Source organism: Pelmatolapia mariae, linkage group LG12 (assembly GCF_036321145.2).
Source record: "Pelmatolapia mariae isolate MD_Pm_ZW linkage group LG12, Pm_UMD_F_2, whole genome shotgun sequence".
In the NCBI taxonomy this organism is placed as follows: Eukaryota; Metazoa; Chordata; class Actinopteri; order Cichliformes; family Cichlidae; genus Pelmatolapia; species Pelmatolapia mariae.
Genome location: NC_086237.1, coordinates 29,974,122 through 29,993,506, shown reverse-complemented (window position 1 = coordinate 29,993,506; position 19,385 = coordinate 29,974,122). Strand labels below are relative to the sequence as shown.

The following is a 19,385-nucleotide window of genomic DNA, read 5'->3' as shown; positions in this document are numbered from 1 at the left end:
CCCTATCAACATTACCGGTGGCGTTAAAAGAACGCCTCAGTATAGCTTACCCTGGATCAGATTTTATTTCACAAACAAGTGTAATTAAAAACTAGAATTAATAACTGCTAACCGATCCAGAACCTGTGCTACTTAATACTAAAGGGACAGAAGTATTTTTAGCTACACAACCATTATCAGACATTAAAGGAAAATAATAACTTGTAATTGGGACTTAATAGTAGCACACTGGGCACGTTGATTATGGTTAAAATGTTTATTAAAACAATATGGAAAAAAAAGAACCACACCGACAAACTAACAGTTAGCCAGACAAGTCATTTTATTGCATTTAAACAAATAGCATACCATTTTGTGTTAGTAGTGTTAACATTTATTTTTTCCACTCGGACAAAATGTAGTGTTTTCATTCAATAAAATCGAACGGATAAAATAATCTGCTAGATATCACGAATTTAAGAAGAATTTCCTGAAATAAGGTACTTTTTTTTTAATGCACAATACTTTCAGTCCTGTTGTCATGCAGAACACTAAGTGTTAGTTTCCAAGCCATATGGCAACATAAACGAGGAGTTTACAAGCCACTGTTTTGTTGTGATATTTTAGATAGCATGCATCAATTTCACAAAGACATCCAAGGCCAGCGAGGAAGATGTGTAAAGCAGCAAGTTTACACTGGTATACAAAGCACATATCCAAAAATTCTACAGTGTAAACACTCATTAGAAATGAAGATGAACCGCAGAAAACAGCGGAAACTTTAAAGCAAAATTGCTCGTCTGCAGCTGCAAGGAAGAGATCTCTAGCCTTACATACACGTTGTCTGGCAAAGCGAATCTCCTATGGTAAGATAGCAATGCAAAGCGGAAAAAACAGGGAAAAAAAGAAAAAACAGGATCACAATTCTTATTCACTTTATATACAACAAATATATATTTCAAATCTGACTCTGTTTGAATTTTCCTCTCATTAACTAAATAGTAGAGGGAATATAATGCCATTTTATATAAAACATCAGATTTTGTATTGCAAGAAAGAAAGGGAAAAACAGAAAATCACACTTATGTACAGTTTGTTGCATTAATAATAAGATTTCCAGGACAATAAAAAGGTGCCAGTCTGTTGATCAAAATCAACATAAATCCTGTAACACACTGTGTAACTTATAGTCTTCGAAGCACTGCTTGTTTTTGTTTTTTTTTAAAAAAGCAAGCTTCAAAGGAACAGAATATGCAGCCATGTTTAAATACTCAGAATTACATCCCCTCTTTAAAATAATCTTGAAAGATGATGATCTCCTAGACTGAAAGTGGCTTATTCAGTACTGATGCAAGCTGTCGCCTCATAAATCAAAATTCAGAGCAGTTTTCTAAGAGAAAGAAAGGGGGGATACAATTTTCTCAGTAGTCAAAGAGGACTGACTGCCTGCCTGTTATCAGTTCATCTGTGAAGACAGAGTTAAAGTTCGTTTACGTCATGATTCATGTCACAGTAGGTTTGCTTAAAGCTTGTTGGCTGGAGGCACTGAGAAAAAACAGACCACATCTGCCGTGCGGGCAAGCCCTGGCCTGACTCTAAAAGAAGAAAAGAAAACAATACATCTTGCTTATTGTGTCAAATTATAAGCTTTCTATACTCATTTGTATTCAATGAGCATTTCTAGTCATTATCTATCATTTCTCTCCTTTGGTCCCTTTATCTAACCATAGAATTTAAAAGGTGGCATATATATATTTATTATTATTATTATTATAAAACATTTGTTTAAATGTACTGCAGACCAAAAGACAGTAAACACATAAACACAGCCTACCAAACTGATATCAAGTTCTTGTGCAGAACTGTCTAAAGAAACCAAAGAAATCTTCGCAATCCACACAGACACACCGAGAAGCCATAGCACTCACTGAAACTGATGACAAATGACATCTCCTGTACATTAAACTAAAGTGTGAGTGGGATCCAGATACTGAAATACAGTGCACTTTCAGTCAATTCTGAATCACATTAGCGTAAGACATTGTTAACAGCAACATTTAGGAGTAATAAGGCAATGTGTGAAATTTGATGGTGCAAATCACTGGAAGCGTTGAATTTTGAAAACTTTGATTACCCATCCAACTAACTCGCATCAGTTAAAAATGTATGAAAAATGTATAATATCAATCATCATCTCGGAGGATAATACAAGTATCAGCCTGACCGTGAAATGTGTTTCGCGGCAAAAAAATAAAAATAAAATTAAAAATTAAAAATAAACTCTACTGGTAATGAAGGCAAAACAGAAGGCAAGAAAACATTACATATTAGTGTGTTTGTTCATTATAATACATCACTTTGTATTCATGTTTTTAGCTTATAACAGATGGGTTTATCACCCATATATTTCCAGACCATAATACAAAGCACCACACCCACATCTGTGTAAACTAAAGATGATTCTCATCAATAAGTGCATAGTTCCACTGATATCTCTGTTTCAACAGTTATTTGTGAACTGTAAATCACATGTGAGAGGACTTGAGCTTCAGTCCTGTAGCTGTCTCAAAGCAGGTAAGATTAAACCAATGGTGGAACAGCAGAAGACATGAACAATTAAAACTGCTCATTTCCTAAAGGTATTTATAAAGTATTTTCAGGTGCCATTATAAAGTTTTAAGCTGTGTTGCATTCAGTTTTTCTCTGTAGTGTAGTAAAGCTTACATCACCAAAAGAAAGAAAGAAAGAAAGAAAGAAAGAAAGAAAGAAAGAAAGAAAGAAAGAAAGAAAGGTAAGCACACTAAACACAGGAAATGCCATTAGGAAATGCCCATCACACAAAGTCACAGACACCGGGTCTCCAGGGGGTGCATATATATAGTATGGTAGAAAGAGGTATGAACGAATCATTTGAGGAGTTTTGCTGCCATGATAGAAATGTTTTGATTTATAAATATACAGATTTATATTCATAATCCAAGGACGAGAAAATAACAAGACACACATTTCTACGTGTTTGGCATAAACGTCAGAAAATGACTTATTAACTGCTGCTGTCGAAATGCAACAATCATGTAGTGCTACATCAGAAGGGATATTTAGCTAGACTGTGTGGCTTAGCCTTGCAATACATGACACTGGTAACAGTAATGATGAAAATAGTTTCACATTAAACCCCCTGACCTGGCGACTAGTACTGAGAGAGAGATGATCTCATGGTTTTGTTGATGACAGCAGGTTTGTGAGCCAGGATGCTGCTGAAGACGACAGCTGTCGTTTCTCCCCTGTATTCTCCTCTCCATCTGGGAGAAGGAATTGAGTGGAAGCAACAGAGGTAGGGGATCCCAGTGAAGGTGCCAGGCTGCCCATTTCTGCAGCATCCACGGGGGAGTCAAAATGCCAGGAGCCCTGGGGCTTGTAGCCCCCAGAACAGGCAGCCTGTGGCTCTAGGAAAGACTCGGGTGAAGGCAGGCCCATGTCATCACTTGGGGCTCTAGGTTGCATCTGAGGTCGATAGCCTCCTCCTCCATAGCTGACCGACTGATCAAGCTGGGGTTGGTGGCACTCGGAAGAGCCCTGTGGATCCAGCTGGAGGACCAAAGAAGACCCTGAGGTCTGGATCCCTGTGTATGTCACATCGGTGTGAGCTGAACTCATAGACGATATAGAAGAAGCAGACGAGTCTGGGAAACGTGGCCTTATGGGACGCTCATCTACCACTTGGTTATAGTAGCGTAATGACGTTGGTTCATCTGTGTCAACTGATTCATCTCCTATTCCCTGCCCTTCATCATCCTCATCTTCCTCAGGAATGGCGACAAGCATTTCTTTAATACAATCATACTCAGGTGTTTCTACAACACACACCATGCTGTGGGGAGATGGCTTCACGTCCAACGGACCCTGAAAGAGACAAAGAGTCAGTTAGATATTGTTTCACAAGACAGCATAAAAAAATAACACATAAAAAACAGGGAATGAGCTTTTGTAATCACAAGGAAGTTTATAAGGATCATACTGGATTAAGCTAATACTGTACCCGTGTCCTGGGCCAATCACTGGGAAGCTTGGGCTCTGGAATATCTGGATAGAATGCCTTCTTTACCCTGGTAGGAGCAGAATTTTAATTTTAACATTTAGAATATCAAGTGCCTGAATAATAAAAAAAAGATGTTCTGCATTGCTGCCTTGAATTATAAAATCATTTCTTGCATACATGCAAACAAGAGAGAAAAATATAGCAAAAATAGCAGCACAATAGTCTTACCACTTCCTTTTCTTGTAGCAAGTGAAAGTGACGATGGCCAGTAATAAAGTTACAAGCCCCAAAGAAGTCAAGATCTCCAAGATGAGCCAATCAGCTGTCAGGATAGGACAATGAGAGTATTAGAAATGCTACACTACCAATTTACCTACATCTCAGTACAAATTACGCTATCTATCGACACATCCATACACACATAAATGCATGCATCATACATTAGAATCTTTATAAATGCTGACAGACTGACATAAGAAATAAAACTAGATATTTACGTACCGTAGGGCTCTATTGTTACAGTGGCAGTGGTGCCTGTGTTCTCCCCTGCTGCAGTGTAGGCCTTGACAGTAAATTTGAAGGTCCCCTTAGTGAAACCCTTTGCGAAATCCTTTGCTGTGTAGCTCATCGTTTCTGGATCAGACACATTCTCTGTTCAAAGGGTAATGAACAAGTAAGGAGAGAAAAGAAGAAGAAAAGTATTAACCAGAAGCAAAATGCACACATTTTGATGAACTGCAAAATCATAATTATTCATGATCTTTGTCCTTTTAAAGCATCGTACTGTAACAGTTTTATTGGTTAAACAGGAGGAGGATCATAAATATACCTAGTAGTTTGAACTGGTAACCAGTGCTGTTGTAAATATTGTAGCCCAGGAGGAAGCCTCTTCTGTTCACCAGTGGAATCTCTTTCCAGGTGAGAAGAATATCAGCGTTCTGCTGACTGGCTGACAGAGTCAAAGCAACAGAAGGGACTGTGGAATCCACAAAAGGTGGGAAAAGGTTAGAGGAGCATGGTGAGAAGGAGAAAAATTGTCCGCGATTAAAATGCACAGCGCCACTGTTTTTGTTTATTTGCTTGTTTGTTTGTGTTTAAGATAAGCTTTCAGTGTGCAGCGTTATCCGTACCCAGCTCCTGCGCGTATCCCTGCCAGCGCTTCAACAGTTCCCTGGTATCTGAGGAGCAGCTGTACAAGGACAAGTTGTATCTCACACCTGGCTGGAACATATCTGATGACAGAGAAACAGATTATTTTGTGTTATGCAACACAATTTAAATTTCGACAGCCCCTTTCAGTAGAGTTATTTGAGGTAACTGAGGTTGTTGAAAGCTGAAAATCTTATTAATGTCTTAAACCTCTTTCTGACGCATACTCTCTCCTGTTAATCTGAATGTGACCACTCGATATCAGAATGCACGCTCTGACCACTTTTCCATAACCTCGAGCCAAGCACATTTTACGCAAACATTTTTAGCACAAGAGTGACTACTTGCAGTCACCAGACTGCAACTGCACGGGTGTCCCTCCAACATCTTGAGTTTCCCAGCTCATTAAAACATATCAGTGTTTTGGAGAATGCCTAAACAAACCTTTGCCACGAGATACATGCTTTCAGTCACAGTACCAGTGACAGGTCAGATTAACAAGTTAACAATTCATCACATAGTTGCAGCTTCCTGAATCCATCAGTAACAAAGTATGAGAGTTGTGTATCTAGCACAAGAGCAGTAACTTTAACAAATTATCCTGGAAGAGACATGGAGACAAGATTGATTGCAAGCAAACAACACTTGATGTGTAATTCACTTCAATCAGGTGAGCAATTACATACAGTTAGATTTTAATAATTGCCAGATCCACTTACTAAAGTGTGTACGGCTGATTTCCAGTAACCGATTTCCAGTAACCGACGGGATAGGGCTAAATGATCAAATTAACTGCCAAAATATTATCAACTATAGTCTGACTTTATGCATTATTCCACTTGATGAACTGTCAAATCCCACAGACAACACATAATACTATAGTAACACTGTAATACTGTAGTAACACTGTCAGTAATTCTGCCTCCTATCAATGCTGTTGGCTTTTTTGAATGGAGCTATGAGGAATGTTAGTATAAAAATGGCTCATCTCTGAAAACTAGAAGACAGCAATATTATCTATTCCGTGTCTGAAAAGACCTGAAATTACTATACACAGTCAAGAATAATACTAACAGAAAGAAAACAAAGTTTGTACCAACAATCAAAACACATATAGCACAGTGCAGAAATCCACTGAAATCAATGATCTGTTTTCACAGGCTGACAGTTGTTGCATACCTGACTGAATGGAAACATTAGTGGTTCCAGCAGGCAACTTAATCCACTCTACAGGGCAGTCTTGTGGGCAGAAGGCATCAAGCCATTCTACCACATATCCACAGGTGGCATTGGCATTGTTTTCCCAGAACAGGGGAAAACCTTGGTCTGTATTAACTATCCTGGACGCAGCAAGGGGTTCCACACCTGGAAAGATGAAAACAACCTTAGCAATGTAGAAGCCACATCTCTTCACGGTTTCTACACAACAGAGTGCTACTTTAGGGTTTCAACAACGACACATGTTATACGAGTGAAACCAGACGCTTAAACACCATAAAGTTCTCCTTAGAAGCTGCCAGCAATGTCACATTAGGTCAAGTGTGCCATTGAAATATAAGATAAACATCTCACACACACTCTCCCTCCACTTTCACATACTTGTCAAATGTACTCTTGCAGGTGGAGAAGATCCCGCATCATTCCTTGCAGTGACATTTGCTACGATGTTGCCGTTATTGCTGAAGAAAGCGATTTCTGTGAGGTTGACTGGCATAGACCAAGTATTCGGTGGCAAGGTTACAGCCGGCGCAAGTGCTCGATTTTCTTCAGGGCTCCAAAGGAAAACTTCATATTGTGTCAGTTTTCCGTGGCTCTGTCTTCGTGTTAGAGGCTAAAAGAGATCAGAAAAGAAATTATATTAAATCGCTTTCTACTTATTGGGGTACATTTCATGGTACGTTAAACAGTGACCTGTGTCAAAGTGGTAAAACGAAACAGGATAAAGAATGAAGACGGAAGATGCACGTTACTTGTCTGTGCATTGTAGCTGTAGTCAACATGATGAATCTGTGCTCCCCACACTTATAAATGCATGAAGCAAATTGTCTAAAATGACCATGTAAATCTAAAACAGCTCAAGTCAAAGATTAAAAAAAAAACCACATTACCTTCCAAACAACCTTCCCAGTGTTATCTGTGTTCAACCATATCCAAGCATCTGGGGTATCGGGAACTGAGAAAAGTCAAAAACATACAAATGTTATGTTACATTTTAGAGACTCTAGTCCTATAGTAATAAGGACTTCAAATTTCCAGTATTTAGCAACAAATTTACTTCCTAGATTTCATTAAAGTTGAATTAATTCAGGCAGACACCCAACAATTAATCACTTAAAAATAACTGATTGATAAAATTAGGAAATAATAACCACTTGCAGCCCTAATTCTGCCAAAATAAGCAATATCACAAATAAATAATTTACCATAGATGTTGGTTTTGAAGGAAGACAGTTCGCTCCATTTTCCCCACTTCCAGAAATTCTGCTGGGCACCGCAGCGGACTTTAACACTGTAGCGCTCATCAGGATACAGGTCCGACAGAAACACAGACCTCAGACCCACACCAGAGAAAACACGCTGGAAACAGACATTCGATTTTATAAGCACAAATGAGAGAACATCCTACATGACCTCGCATTTGTTGAGGGCAATGTGGTAGGAAGCAGTGCCAGAAGAATCAAAGTGATGATGTCTGACATATTGCACAACATACACAAGCGCAGACTTCTCACCTTTATTAGTTTTCCGTCCTCTGTTGCGGTGATCTCAACCTGGCAGACAAGTGCCAAGGAAGAATAACTGTCGTACTTCCAATGCCACGACAAAGAGGCATTCCAGGCATCGGCAACGACGCTCAGCCGATCTGGCGCCACTGGACACACTGAGGAGGAAGAGTGATTCAACAACATCAGAAGAGAAAAAAAATATTTTATATATTTTTGATTTCTACATGTCTTTTTTACCAGAAGAGTATGTGCAGTGATGGTGAGAAGCTAAGGTTGAGCCACCTACCTCTCTGACTGAGTTCAGCAGTGTCCGTGAGGCTGTACTGACCGAGAAGATTCTTAGCTACCAGTGTCCAGTTACCCTCCCATGTGTCTAAAGTACAGGTTGCTTCTTTCTGTCCCACATCTTGGTTGACCTCACTGCAGTCCCTAAAAACAAAACAAAAAAGGCACAAAAAATTTGATTTGCTGAAAGTGTAGCAATTCCCAATAAAATGTAATCACTTCAAATTGTCTTTCTAACATATAGAAAAGGCACAGGATGAAAAACATTTTGGCCAGCATTCAAGCTATTCCTGTAAAAGGCTTGGAAGTGTGCCAATCTGCTATCAAATGGACACACAGAGGCAAGCGGTCTCTTTGCCTAAGTGTTTTATATTTCTCGTCTTCCTCTCTCGGCTAGTTTTTTTTTTTCCATACAAAAAAAAGGATTTTTAGAGAAAGGCAGAGGAACTGTCATAAATAATATAAACACATTGTTCAAATACAAACTAAGTCTGACCCGATGATGGCTAAAAACAAAGTCTTGGACATAAAAGCTGAAAGGGCTTCCACATCTAACTTTGTAAAACAATCTTCTGTTTTCTTTTCATCCTGGGTTCATAGCATTTTTATCTGGAAGAAAACTGCTGGCATGGTACTGTGGAGAGCATCATCGCAGCTCTTCACTGAAAAAGTTCTGCCTATAATCATGCAGGTAATGCTAGTTGATGAGCAGCACACATGTACATTTTACATATGTTATTCTTGCCCGAGGAGAGAGGTTTAAGGCACTGCAGTTGGACCCTTTTGCTTCTGTGACCTACTGGACAAATCATTTTTTTCAAAACTGGCGCAGCTTTTGTGCTGACACTGGATAAACAGCTTTAGGTGGCAATGTAGCTGATGTGAAGGACAAGACAAGAAACATCCAACATGCAGTTTGGACAGGTTTGGACGGATGTAGGATTGTTTGAAAAATACAGGTAACGGTTCCCTGTACTGTCCATGTATTCTAGAACCTGCAGATGTTTTCTGTGAATGAGTGATTGTACAGTTCTACTACTCCCTTTTGTGAGTGAGACTGCGTACCTGTTGTTCACAAAGTAGCGAGTTCCTCGTTGACTGCCATGCAAGTGAGTGTCTCGTCCTTTCCCCCACTGGCACACAGCTGAACTTAAGTCGTAAGTCTCACATTTAAAATCAATGGGCAGTGGTGGATCTGGGGGTGTGGACAAAAAAACCCAAAATTCTCAGTTACATTTTTATAGTCATAAATATTAAAAGACATAAATGAATGTATTTTTCTGCCATGCCCAAAGCATTAACCCAGATTAGATCTAAAAATATTTCAAACGTGTTTATCTTACATCCAACAAACACAACCGCTCCATACAGTTTTCCCTTGTCTTCTGGCAAACAAAGCATGTTGCTTCCTGACTGGCGAGAGGCCACCAGATTAGACACTGTAGTGGAATAGGTCCGCCTGCTCAGTCGTGTCACGTTCGTGGCGTTCCCATCGTACTTTATCTTATCAAAGACCATCCCTTCATCCATAATGCAACAGAAGGTGATGTTGGCCCCCACAGGTAAAACTTTGTCCTGGGGAAATGCCTTAACACTCTGCTCACTATTGGGGTGATCATTTCCTGAAATAGAAAACGGATCGAGAGAGAATAAAAAAATTGAGTTCGGAGAGTAGTAAGGTGTAAAAAGACATGGATATGCACAAGGCAAATGTTTTAGGAGGTATACATTTTAAAAGAATGAGGCCTTAATGAGAACTTGTCAACAGGATACTAACTGGGTACTTAGGTTTTAACTAATTAGTGATGGTCTATAATATACATGCATGCCACTGACCTTGAAGTGTCTCAGTCTGACTCCATTCACTTGTATACTGCCCATCTTTTGAGCGGATTTTGACTGACAGGGAGGTACACTCTAGAGGGTTAACTGAAGTCCACGTCCACTGGTGCAGACCACTCACCTTATTCACTGTCGGAGAGACTGTCTCCTACAGAACATGCACAGAATACACAGTTAAAACAAGTAACTGGTGAAATATTGCGACCGTCATAGAGAAGAAATCACCTACTTAGTGCACACAAAACGTAAAGTTTACGTAAAATCAAAGAAATCACTACACTACACAAAACAATGTTACCAGTACAGCAAATCTTCCTACACTCATAATTTACTACAATTGCTTTAAAATGCCATAACAAAACAAGTTCATAGAAAATGAAGTGCTCTTACATAGAAGACAGTTTGATTGAATTCAGTTCTTAGAATGATGAGGTCAAAGGTCGTCGCGCCTCCTCCCAACCAGGATATGGAGAGTTCCTGTGTGTCCCAGTTAGGAGACAGCATCACCCGCTGAGGTACTGTAAGGCCTTGGAAAAAAAAAATCACATCAGGGTTTAGTGATTATAGGACACACAGTTTAACTCTAAATGGCTTCTTAGAATTAAAGAAACCTTCAACATTAGATGAATTCAGCAGACCAGAATAACTGATTTATTAAAGTTAAGGTTTCCTTCACGTGTTTCAGTTCTTACCAGTATCTGCATGAGTGTGTGAAGTCAAAAACCCCAGGACAATCCACAGGAGCCAGACAAAGCCACTGCTAATAAGCTTTGAGGTGGGAGTGAGACTTAAGCGAGCCATTTTTATCTACTGGCCAAGCGTCTGCTTACAGATCCTGATGAAGTGATGGTCCTCTTCACTACACTACCGTGTTAAAACATCCTGAGAGGCAAAGCCTATACAGAGGAAGGCCTGTGGGAAAAACCCAGAAGGACAGAGTTCAAAACAACGATAAATGTATCATGTATCATGTTAAAACATAGATATTATTAAAAAAAAGAAAATAACAGCCTGGCTGTGAAAAAAATTAATGCTAATGACCGGGAGTTACTTGGGGACACTGTGAAGCTGACCGGGTTGAAGTCATGTAAACATAATGTTTTTTCCATGAAAATATTCTGGCACGCACAGTGTTTTTAAGAAATGCGCTTTAGGTTTGTTTCTGTCACTGCTGGGTTCACTGGGGACCAATGTGTTGAACTGACTTCAATTTTTGCAATACCTCACTGCAAGCTGCCATTCTTATGTTACTTCTTGCCAAAGCCAGATGTACAACTGCCAAGAAAAGTCAACTGTAAGGAGAAAACCCCCCCCCCCAAAAACTTCGCCGTGGCAGCTGTTTAAGCACACACATCACACACACTGGTTATGAAAATCCTCCTGTTCATGGTATTCGGGTTATCCTGTACTTGTCCTCCTCTTAAAGACCCTAGTTTTTTAATTTTTCTAAGCCGTTTTGGAGGGTTTTGAATTTAACACTGCTGCTATCAACCGGACTTATGAACAATCAGAAAGATACAGGCAAACTGGATACAAAGACAACTGTGGGACCAGCATCGGAGGTTCTTTTGGCTGCCAGATGTATCTGCATATTTGATTTGGCACAGACTTTATGCCTGACGCCCTTCCTGACACAACCCTCCCACTTATCCAGGCTTGGAACCGGCACTACCAGTACACTAGCTTTGGACGCCCCAAGGCTGACTCTGTGTCTCCTCTCGGTTTCGAAATGAGGATCTTTTGCACACGTTATCCACAGCACCATACAGCCCCACAGCTGTGGGTCAGACAAGACAAGAACATGTATGTCATGCAGCTGGAACTTTTATTTAACAGGTGCTCTACATATAATCTTGCATTGCTTGACCCTACAGATTAAAGCCATTGACTAAAATCATTGTGCAATATAAAAGATTGATGTAGCTATGGCAGCATTACCAGTTAGTCCTGTCTTGAGGCTTTGAGCTGAGCTTTGTGGGCATTTTGATTGAGCCACTGTGGGCCAATGTGTGCTCACACAAAGTGAGTTATGAATCAGAAAGCAGGTTTACCCTAAAGTACGCCCTCCTTTATTCCCTTTTTTATTCTAACAATTTAATAAATGATCTTTAGGTTGTATTAAATAAAACTTTAAACTACGGGCTGAGACTATAAAACCACTGGGGAGGCATTTACTGAGATCATGGATAAAATAATCCAACAGGTCATTTTTCCATTTATCTCTATACAAACAGACAGACCTCCAACCTATGTCCAACTTTTATATACAGTCTATGATAGACGAGCACATTTAACTATTCCTACCAGGACTTGGGTATACACAGCTAAAGACACATTTAATTGAAAGTAATGTAAGCTGAGTAGACACACTTGCATGTAAAGGCAGCTGGCAGCAGTGTAGATCGAGCTGAAGATAACTTGTACAACCACGCAGAGCTACGTTTTCCAGGGAAATATCAACCCAACCATTTATTTTCACTAAATGGAATGTCAGAGTGTATTCAATTCTAATGTCAACAAAACTCCTTCCACAGGTACTGCCAGTCAAAAATCTGTACCACCTCGGCCTGCTCACCGTCTCTTTGGCTGCCCTCTAAAACCACACAAATCGTTCACAGCTGTTATGGTAAACCACAGCTGCACTCAAATACTCTGCAACTTTTTGGGATTTTGAATTCTACTATTTGATTTTTTTTTTTTGTTAAATTGTGTAATACATTACATTTCAGTTTGACCCCTTACCTCCCTGTAACTTACAGGACTTCACTGTTGCCAACTTAGCAGCTTTGTTAACAGATCTGGCAAGTGTTCCTAGTCCCTATTGAAAAATCGACAGCAGTGCTGTCATCAAGAGTGATGTTCACATCCCCATTGTACTCTACCAGGCTCAGAGCAGACACAGGCCTGCGCTGCAGAGTACGACACATTCTGCTGCTTCTAAATTTGTCTTTGAGTGATGAGTTTCTTTTTCTCAGCTAATCAGACATGAATCTTTCCACCCACTGACCAAAGCCTTTTGTAGCCTTTAGATTGCTATCAAATATCCAAGTACATAAACTGGCATTCTAGGATAGCTCTACAGCAAACAGCTTATTCCTCTGTTAGATAACACTGCCAGCTTGTCTGGCAGAAGCAGCTTAAGAAGAATGAGACAGGCATTTATCATTTAACAACATGTGAGAACAAAAATATTTTTGCACCCCCTTTAAAATATGATTAAATATATAAAAAACTTGCAAACATAAATTTTAACCTATTAATGTGAATCCAAACGGCCCAAAAGCCGATACAAAGCCGTTCTGAGTAGCATACTGAAAAAAAGTTTAATGGCAAAAACATCCATACATGACTCATGTATGATGTACATCGGGTGCCTGTTTTTCTTCTTAAAGTTAGATAATTTAACACAAAATGTGTCGTAGTGCACAGGGATGGAATAATCGAGTCTTAACCCCGACGAACCTGCATGTGCTTGTGTACGCATATAACTCTCAGTTCTTGTGTGTTGAACCGTCACTGACATTCGCAGTTCATCTGGTTTCCCTCGAGACAGGCTGGGGCAGGCCTCAAACGTCTCTCTAGCTTGACAAAAATAAGTCTCTGAAAAACAACCAAGCCCTTTGCAGCAATAACGTGACATGTTTCAAATAGATGAGCAAACAATTCCTGCCAAAACCTTAAGCCTCGTTGCCAAATAAGTGATCCTATCAGTACTCCATAGTGACATTGAGTATGACTGGCAGCATCATGCTGATATATTTTTAGATAGCGGTTTCATTAATTCATGACGTGGCCCACTGCAAACTTTGCAAATACAGCAAGAGTACAAGAGCTACTGGATTTCATAACTCTTTTGTGTCAAGGACAGATTCAAAATAAGATAAGAAAAAGATTCGATTTATCCTGGCAGAGGGAATAAATTAGAACAAATTTATAATCTGCTTCAAATCTTGAAAGCCTTGTGTTTGTTTCTTAACACTACAGTTCTTTGTTAAAGCTGTAGGCTATGACAGTCATTAACTGAAACATCAATCTACACAGTAGACCAGCAGCCAGTGGATTTTAAACATCAATTTTTTTCTTTTGACTCCTAAAGCAGTTACAGATATCTTCATGTTTGTTTGTTGGCTGTGATTTAGACATGACACGTACATGAATAAACCTCGCGGTCATCAATCTAGCTCTTTCTGCATGCATAGCAATTGCATTTTCCTTTCTAAGCAGCTGCTTCTTCTGCATTCAAAAAGCACACTAAACCCAGCAATATTAATGTGATTTATTGAATGTGACTTTCTGCAGAGCTGGGTATAGCAGTTCAAAAATTTTCTGTTTTGTTCCTGCCATTAAAGTGCGCTTCACATGAAATTCAGAGGAACTGCTCAATATAAATACAGCTGAGTGGAGTCAGTCTATTACATATTTTTGTGCTCGCACCAAAACAACAGTTTTATTCCAAGTTTTGTGGTTTCCCACATGAGAGGGCTTTCTCCTTTCTTAAGAGGATTATTTTTCCAAATTTTCACACCACGTTGAAATGTTTTACAAGCCCTAACACAATACTTTGAGCCTCAGGGTACAAGACAAAAAAAACCCAACAATTTCTCTTTTAAACAGGCTGCACTGATGGGAAGTGGGGGGAATGGGGGGGTCTGTACATTCTGGGAAATCTCATCCAAGAAACTGATAGCTAAAAATGCACATCAGCACACAAATCAATACCTCTCTGCTGAGCTCTGGCTCTTGTCTTTGGAGCAGTAATGAATGTGACCACAAACAACAAAAACCACAAGGATGTTGTTACTTAAAAACTAAGCCTAAACCTCATCTGTATGCCTGCAGTAACCCTATTTTAGGAAAGCGCAGACTCACCTCAAAGACAACACCATGACTTCAAGCTTGCCACCTCTTTCCACACCACAGTTTGCTACCAGCTGTATATGCAGCTGTGTAAAGAGGCTCTGAAAAGCCATGAAGATTGTCCAGGTATACTCCCACGCAAAATACCACGGGCAGGACTGACTGTCAAATGAAGCTACCATTTCTAAGAATCCAAAGTACAGGAGAGATGTACTCCATTTACTGGTACTTTAGGGATTGCGCCATAAACACAGTTACTGGCATGTCCATGGCAAGTATCAGTACATCTATGTATACATGAGAGCCCATCTGGGAATTTACATGTGTTGTCTGACAAGTTATAGATTGTAAGCGATCTGTGATTATAGTAAATGACAAATGTTTGTCCACAGAGACCTATTAAAACTTGGTGATTACTAACTGATACTACTAACTGTAGTGGCCTTGATAGGTCAAAAGCACTGCAACGTACCAAAACACACAAAAAAAGGGAAGTGCTGCAAAAGCAAGCAAAACAGAACTAATTAAAACACAACAGAAAGAGAAAAAACATTGAAAAGCTCACAAAAAGCCTCACAAAACACAAAGGAAGTGTTTTTGGTGAGATAAACAGTCATAGCAAACATGGATCTACAGTATTATATGAACCATGCAATTAAAACACAAATTAACTTGCATCATTTTCTCCCTCACAGCCCAAAACATACTTCTGCTAATTCTGCTAATTTCCATTGGTTTTTTTTGTGTATTTTGCAGCATTTTTCTATTTGCTGGTGTTTTCCTAAGTTGCAGTGTGTTTGATCTTTCAGGGCCACCATAACTGACTCTTTTAACTCTAGTGTCAAACTAAAACACAGAAATACAACAACAACAAAAAACACAAGAACTGAGAAAAGTATGAAGAAAAACTTTGACTGTTATGTGATTCTTATTGATGCTGCAATCAAGGCCAGAAGACAAAATAAAACTGAAAAAAAACTGAAAACTGAAAAAGAAGACAGAGACAGATTTACCTGTGCTTGGACAGAAACACCTCAAAATATTACAAAAATCTTATTGTCTATATACATAAACATTATGATGAATTACAGTTTAATCTGCCTCAGGCGATGGGAGATACTTTGTGGTTGTGTGATTTCTGCCCTTGTTCATTTGCACAAATGACCTTACAAATACAGACTGGAAAGAGCAATGAGGCCCTGTGACTGATAGTATTATCTTTAGCCAAATGTGGAGGCAATCTTTGCGTCTGTTCCAGCCTACGCTCAGCAGAGCTGTCATTGCTTTTTAATACAGCGGGACCAAAGAAATGAACATTCAGTGAAACACAAGCCATTGTATTTGAGCCTGCGCCTCTATCCACACCACCACACTGTGCAGCTGTGTAAAGCCACGTTTAGGGGAAAGCCATGGAAAATATCCAAGTGTACTTCCATACATCATGCAGGACTGGCTGTTGATGTAATGCAACTCTTTCTCCAACATGTCGTACATCAAATTGTTAAAATGTCAATTAATATTCAAACACCCATTTCCCGTTTCTAGTGCTTCAGGGATTTCACAAGTCACAAATAATACAAACAGTTACTGGCAGACGCAAAGTTGGCTGCTTGTTTTCTCCCAAGGGTTTGTTTGTATGTGTCCTGGCTAGCGCACTTGTCCTTTGCCCAGGGCAGTTATTAATTAAACCTTTTTTTTATTTTATATGACACAAAGTAAGAATAAGCTGATTATAGTTACAAGTTTCCAGATTCCAACAATATTTTTCCCCACACCAACAGATCATGAGAAATGCTTTTCACAGTAAGAGTAACAGTTATTAATCTGTCTCCTGTAAATGTAACAAAAGACATCCTGACGTTTAAAGATCATATAAAGGGATCGTTGTTCCCACTAGAACTGAGACCAGGACAAAAATAAAAATGAATGAGAGCCAAAGCCAAAATTACACCAAACCACCACTGCTTTAAGCTAAAAAGCAACTACTAAAGCAAAACATTACAAAAAGCTTGGAAAAATACCACACCTACCCTAAATAGATGTAACTTTGTTTGATAAACCTTTTATATGCTGTAATGTTTTGTCAATAAGCATTTTGCCCCAGGTAGCGGACTATATTGCATGAGCTTATCATTTTTATGTCTGCTCATATGTACATACAGATGCATACTATTTGAACAAAAGGCAATCAAAACCTTTGATAAGTTTTTCCTTTGCCAAATCCAGGGAAACAGTTGTCTGCCTGTTCTCAGCCTACGCTCAGCAAAGCTGCCATTACTCTGTCATACAGTGACCACTGTGACCAAAGAAGTAAGCACTGAGTGGCTCTATGTAACTGAGGTGACATTTTGAAACACGAGCTAAAGCTTCAGCTACTTATGTCCGACCTTTAAATGGGAAGAGGGGAAGACCGGATGCTTGTTAGAGAATAAGTGAAAAACAGGGAAAGTTACCAAATGAGTGTCCGTGTGAAATGTCGGTGCTCTGACCTCAGTGGAAAGAAGACATTGAGTCCTCTGTGTGTGTGTGTATGTGTGTGTGTGTAGCTTTTGGATGTCAACCAAAAGGCATTTCCTTCCTTCCTTCCCTATTCCCTGTAGTTCTTTATGGATGAAAATGCTAATCTAAAAAAAAAAACAACTGGAAGTGAGTACAGCTCACTTCATATAATTTGTTTTTACATTTTTGCTTCCTAGCTTCTGACTTAAGCCAAATAAACACACACTGACTACAGTTTAAATCAAGCAAGCCAAAAAAAGAACTATGCAAACTAGCAGTAGGCTAGCTTCTAGCGGAAACACAACCAAGTGACCATTTGCAAAGCAAACATGCCAACAGGGGACCTATTGTCCTCCCAGTTAGGAGTAGGTGAAACATATTTTTCCAGATTGTTATGGTGTCTGCTGCTCGTGTGTCCCATGTTGAGTCATAAAACTACTAGACTATATGATGCAATAATGTATCTATTTTTATTAAATCACTCACAATTTAATAAAAGTAACGTATGAAGAGGATACAGCAGATAACTCTCATTACTACCACTAAAAGATCAAGAAGTTAAAAATAACAGGGTGACAGCTTTCTGGTAGGTTTGAACTAATAGATAGAAACAAATAAAACGCATCAAGGGATCATTTGCCTCACTTGTCATGTGCAGATACTTTCACATTTAAGAAGGATCGCCTGCTGATTCACTGGCACCTTAACTGTGCTCTGCCTGTATCCCTGATTTTAGATGTCACAAATGGTATGAACTGTTGCCTGTAATATTAAGCAGCTACTGGGTAGGGTATGATAGAGTATGATAAAATAACCACCCAGGGTTTTGTAAGAACATGCTGTATGTTCACAGATAGGGGATCTCTTTACCTGTCTGTGCACATTTTTTATCTGTTCACAGTTTAGTTTCAAAATGAACATGGACATACTGCAACACACTGACTCCCTGATTAAGAAACTGACCTCTCAATGTGTAAACCATAATCCCATAATTACAAAATACACATTATCACCATACACAGTTCAAACTTGTGGGTCCCAAATACACAGCGAAAAAAATCAAAAGGTGTAAACGTCATCCATTTATTCGTTTTTAAATTATTACGTGGATTTGTGGCTGATTCAGTTTAACAGACCAGCCCAACTGCACCATCACAGGACGGACAGTTTGCATCATTAGCATTAGCAAGTGAGAAGCATGGGGAATACCGTAACAGCAAACGCATCTTTAAAAACGCACACACTGTAATTATATGTAACTACACGGTAACTAAATATGAACTGTTTTTCATTTTCCCTTGACTTCTTAACAATAGTTTTGATGATAATAACAGGGGATAAAGTCAGCCGACAGTCATTGTAAAGTCACTTAGAAGCCACCCACCACACACACGCAGACAGGCCACCGATATTTGGAAAACACTGCTAGCTGGAGTAGCTGCCCTAAACGAACTATCGCTAGCAGGACGTCCGAACACAAATAACACCGAAATTACCTCTGATGTGACGAGAACTGGTTTTCGTTGATGTTTCGGATATATATTCAATTAATCCTGCTCCTGAATGACGTGATAAATAATTAAAGAGCCACGATATCTTCTCGATCCTACCCCTGTCCCTGCCGTGCTGTTGGACCGTGCCCAGTGACTCCCGAGTGGGTTGGGATTACTGGAATACAGCGAACCGCGAGTAGACAGGGACAGACGTCTGGACTAGCCAATAGGATTCCTGTAACCTGCTGTTCACACAGGGAGAGGGCGTTGTCGTGCCGCGTTCAGGACACACAGGACAAACCTGAGATCCAAAACAATTACTCTATGGATAGTACAAAAAATACCAAAAATAATTTTAAAAAAATCAGCCTCGATGTTTAGATGTGATGTTATGTGAAATCCCTGTTTTTTCCACTCACAGCAAATTGAATTAATTTATTGTTTATTTATTTTCACTTTGTGCGTGTGTCATGTGGTTCCAAAGACATCCATATAACACTTTTTAAACATTTTGTT

At 39.4% G+C, this 19,385-nt stretch overlaps 1 protein-coding gene across 1 annotated transcript; it reads right to left on the bottom strand.

The window, feature by feature from the left end:
- Positions 1–312: 312 nt before the first annotated feature.
- On the bottom strand, positions 313–19,014 carry lifra (LIF receptor subunit alpha a). The gene is made up of 18 exons (XM_063489967.1): positions 18,873–19,014; positions 10,713–10,932; positions 10,411–10,547; positions 10,015–10,168; positions 9,522–9,800; positions 9,244–9,373; positions 8,180–8,322; positions 7,900–8,048; positions 7,591–7,744; positions 7,276–7,340; positions 6,767–6,998; positions 6,347–6,532; positions 5,149–5,250; positions 4,848–4,994; positions 4,520–4,669; positions 4,247–4,340; positions 4,019–4,085; positions 313–3,882 (listed from the first exon to the last, which is right to left on the bottom strand). The coding sequence occupies exons 2-18, from the start codon at positions 10,819–10,821 to the stop codon at positions 3,193–3,195; spliced, it is 2,988 nt and encodes a 995-aa protein (XP_063346037.1). The 5' UTR covers positions 10,822–10,932; positions 18,873–19,014; the 3' UTR covers positions 313–3,192.
- Between the last annotated feature and the right edge of the window lie 371 nt (positions 19,015–19,385).

Coding starts and splice junctions, on each gene's coding strand:
- lifra (XM_063489967.1), bottom strand. CDS start 10,821: ATGGCTCGCTTAAGTCTCACTCCCACCTCAAAGCTTATTAGCAGTGGC. Junction 10,169..10,410: donor TCAATCAAACTGTCTTCTAT/GTAAGAGCACTT, acceptor CATGTTCTGTAG/GAGACAGTCTCTCCGACAGT. Junction 6,533..6,766: donor TGCAAGAGTACATTTGACAA/GTATGTGAAAGT, acceptor TCATCTTTCCAG/GTGTGGAACCCCTTGCTGCG.